Here is a 2,115-nt window from a genome sequence, read left to right as displayed (position 1 = left end):
TATCATTATTATTATCATTATTATTATTATCATTATTATTATTATTATTATTATTATCATTATTATTATTATTATTGTTATTACTATTACTATTACAATTAAACACGATTGTGTGGACTGTGTCCCCCAGCATGACTCAGCGTGAGCGGTTACAGGCGGGGATCGAGTACATGGAGGCGATGAGGGGCACGAGACGTCGCCGGGAGATGGTACCACACAGAGCCAAGCTAGACCTCATCATGGGAGGGAAGCAGATCGAGTTTGAGGAGAGGTAAGGAGGAGTACAACTTTTGAGGAGAGGTAAGGAGGAGCACAATTTGGGGAGTAGACAGGCAAATCCTTCGCCCAAATTCAGGCGCTCCCAAAAAAAAAAAAAAACCGGGAGAAGTGGAGGCATCTGATTAGACTCTCTGTCATACAGCACCCCTACGATTCTGGTCAATTATGGGAACAGTGAAGTGAAGTTAAGTGAAGGGAGTACAGTCCCATTTTAAAGAAAGTGTACGGTAAAAGTTGTCTGAGAGAGTCCCCATTGTCGGGAGGAACTTTGTTGTCGTCTTAGATTGGTTGATGTCTTGGGCAGTTTCAAAATAATATTTTTTAACCCAATTTTTTTCAGGGGAGTTTGGAGTTTGAGAAGTGGTAATTTGTACAGGGTGATTGTGTTGGACAGGTAGCCACTAGAGCAGGTTTGACTGTAGATGTATTTACACCCCCATCGACACTATTTAGAACATTTAGGAGCGGGCTTCGATCCTGCCTGTTAGGGCCGATCCGAGCTGGGATGGATACAACTTCCAAGTAGACAGACTGAGGTACCCGGTGAAGATTCTCCCCACACGGGAATCGACCTTAGGTCTTCTGCGTGCGACAGTGAAGCGCCTGGCCGCTACACCACAAACGCTAGTGTAAAGTCCTTTCTGGCCCCTAGACCTTATAAAATGGGAAAAATAACGCGGTAATCTCACTTGGAAACTAGAACTTTTATAACTTCGTCTATGTCTCTTTCTCACTTTTGATTTCATTTGAAAATAGGCACAACGTGATATACTCCTAACTTAACAAATTTCAATGCGCTTTTTTTCTCTGTCCCACTTGTTTGTATTTCTCTATTCTCATGTCTCTGTTACTTTCATTTCCACATCGCTTCAAACTCTCTCATCTCTAGTAACACCTCTATTTGTGTTGCAGGTGCCATAAAACTCTAAATGAAAAAGAAAAGAAAAAAGAGCTGATCGCTCAATGTTATCTGCATAGGTCGAAAATCGCGTAGGCCTACGTCAATTGACTTCACATTATATTAACTCTACAGGTAGTACATCACATAATTGAAAATGTGGAATTTTGTTCAGAAGCATAACTTTTATACATAAGAGCTCCTCTCACTATTCTCCAGGTTCGATATTGCCAGAGAAATCCAGAAACTGAAAGCCATCGCTATGCCAAAGCATGCCAAAGATCTTTTCCACGGGAGAGGTATTCATTTACCTAAGTAAGTCTGGGACAAGCTATAGATTATACTTTTTATACCATTACATCAACACTTCTTAAATGGTTATGTTCAGTTAAAATACTGTTTTTACCATATTTATCTTCAAACTCGATATTAAAGACCGATGTCGTTGTTACTGCTGTTATTGTTGTTGTTGTTGTTGTTGTTGTTGTTTTTGTTGTTGTTGTTGTTGTTGATGCTGTTATTGTTGATGATGATGTTGTTTCTCTTATTGTTGATGATGATGATGTTGTTGTTTTTATTATCATTGTTGTTGTTATTGTTGTTGTTATTGTTGATAATATTGTTCTTGTTGATGATGTTGATGTCTTAGTACTCATTGTTGTTTCTGACCTTGTTATTACTTTGCCACTATTTTATAGTTTTGTTATGTTTTTAAATCATGTTTCTGATGAAGCCCGTATACACGAAATATTGAGCTACACTTTATTTTTTTTTATATTCTTTAAGATGCCTCCTCGTATATCCAAGTTTTTCCCTATCAACGATGATGATGATGATGATGAATATGATGATGATGATGATGATGATGATGATGATGATGATGATGATGATGATGATGATGATGATGATGATGATGATGATGATGATGATGATGATGG

The 2,115-nt window shown here is 38.1% G+C and overlaps 1 protein-coding gene across 1 annotated transcript in view; it reads left to right on the top strand.

The window, feature by feature from the left end:
- LOC106014136 overlaps positions 1 to 1,489 on the top strand; it is a gene marked incomplete at both ends in the record, with an annotated part of 3,112 nt that extends 1,623 nt beyond the window's left edge. Inside the window, 2 exon segments of the mRNA XM_013091202.1 lie at positions 131 to 271; positions 1,397 to 1,489. Of these exon segments, the coding sequence (XP_012946656.1) occupies positions 131 to 271; positions 1,397 to 1,489 (234 nt within the window).
- Positions 1,490 to 2,115: the final 626 nt, after the last annotated feature.

Source organism: Aplysia californica, unplaced genomic scaffold (assembly GCF_000002075.1).
Source record: "Aplysia californica isolate F4 #8 unplaced genomic scaffold, AplCal3.0 scaffold02978, whole genome shotgun sequence".
NCBI classification, from domain to species: domain Eukaryota; kingdom Metazoa; phylum Mollusca; class Gastropoda; order Aplysiida; family Aplysiidae; genus Aplysia; species Aplysia californica.
The sequence above is the reverse complement of the archived record's forward strand: the minus strand, read 5'-3'. Positions and strand labels throughout refer to the sequence as shown.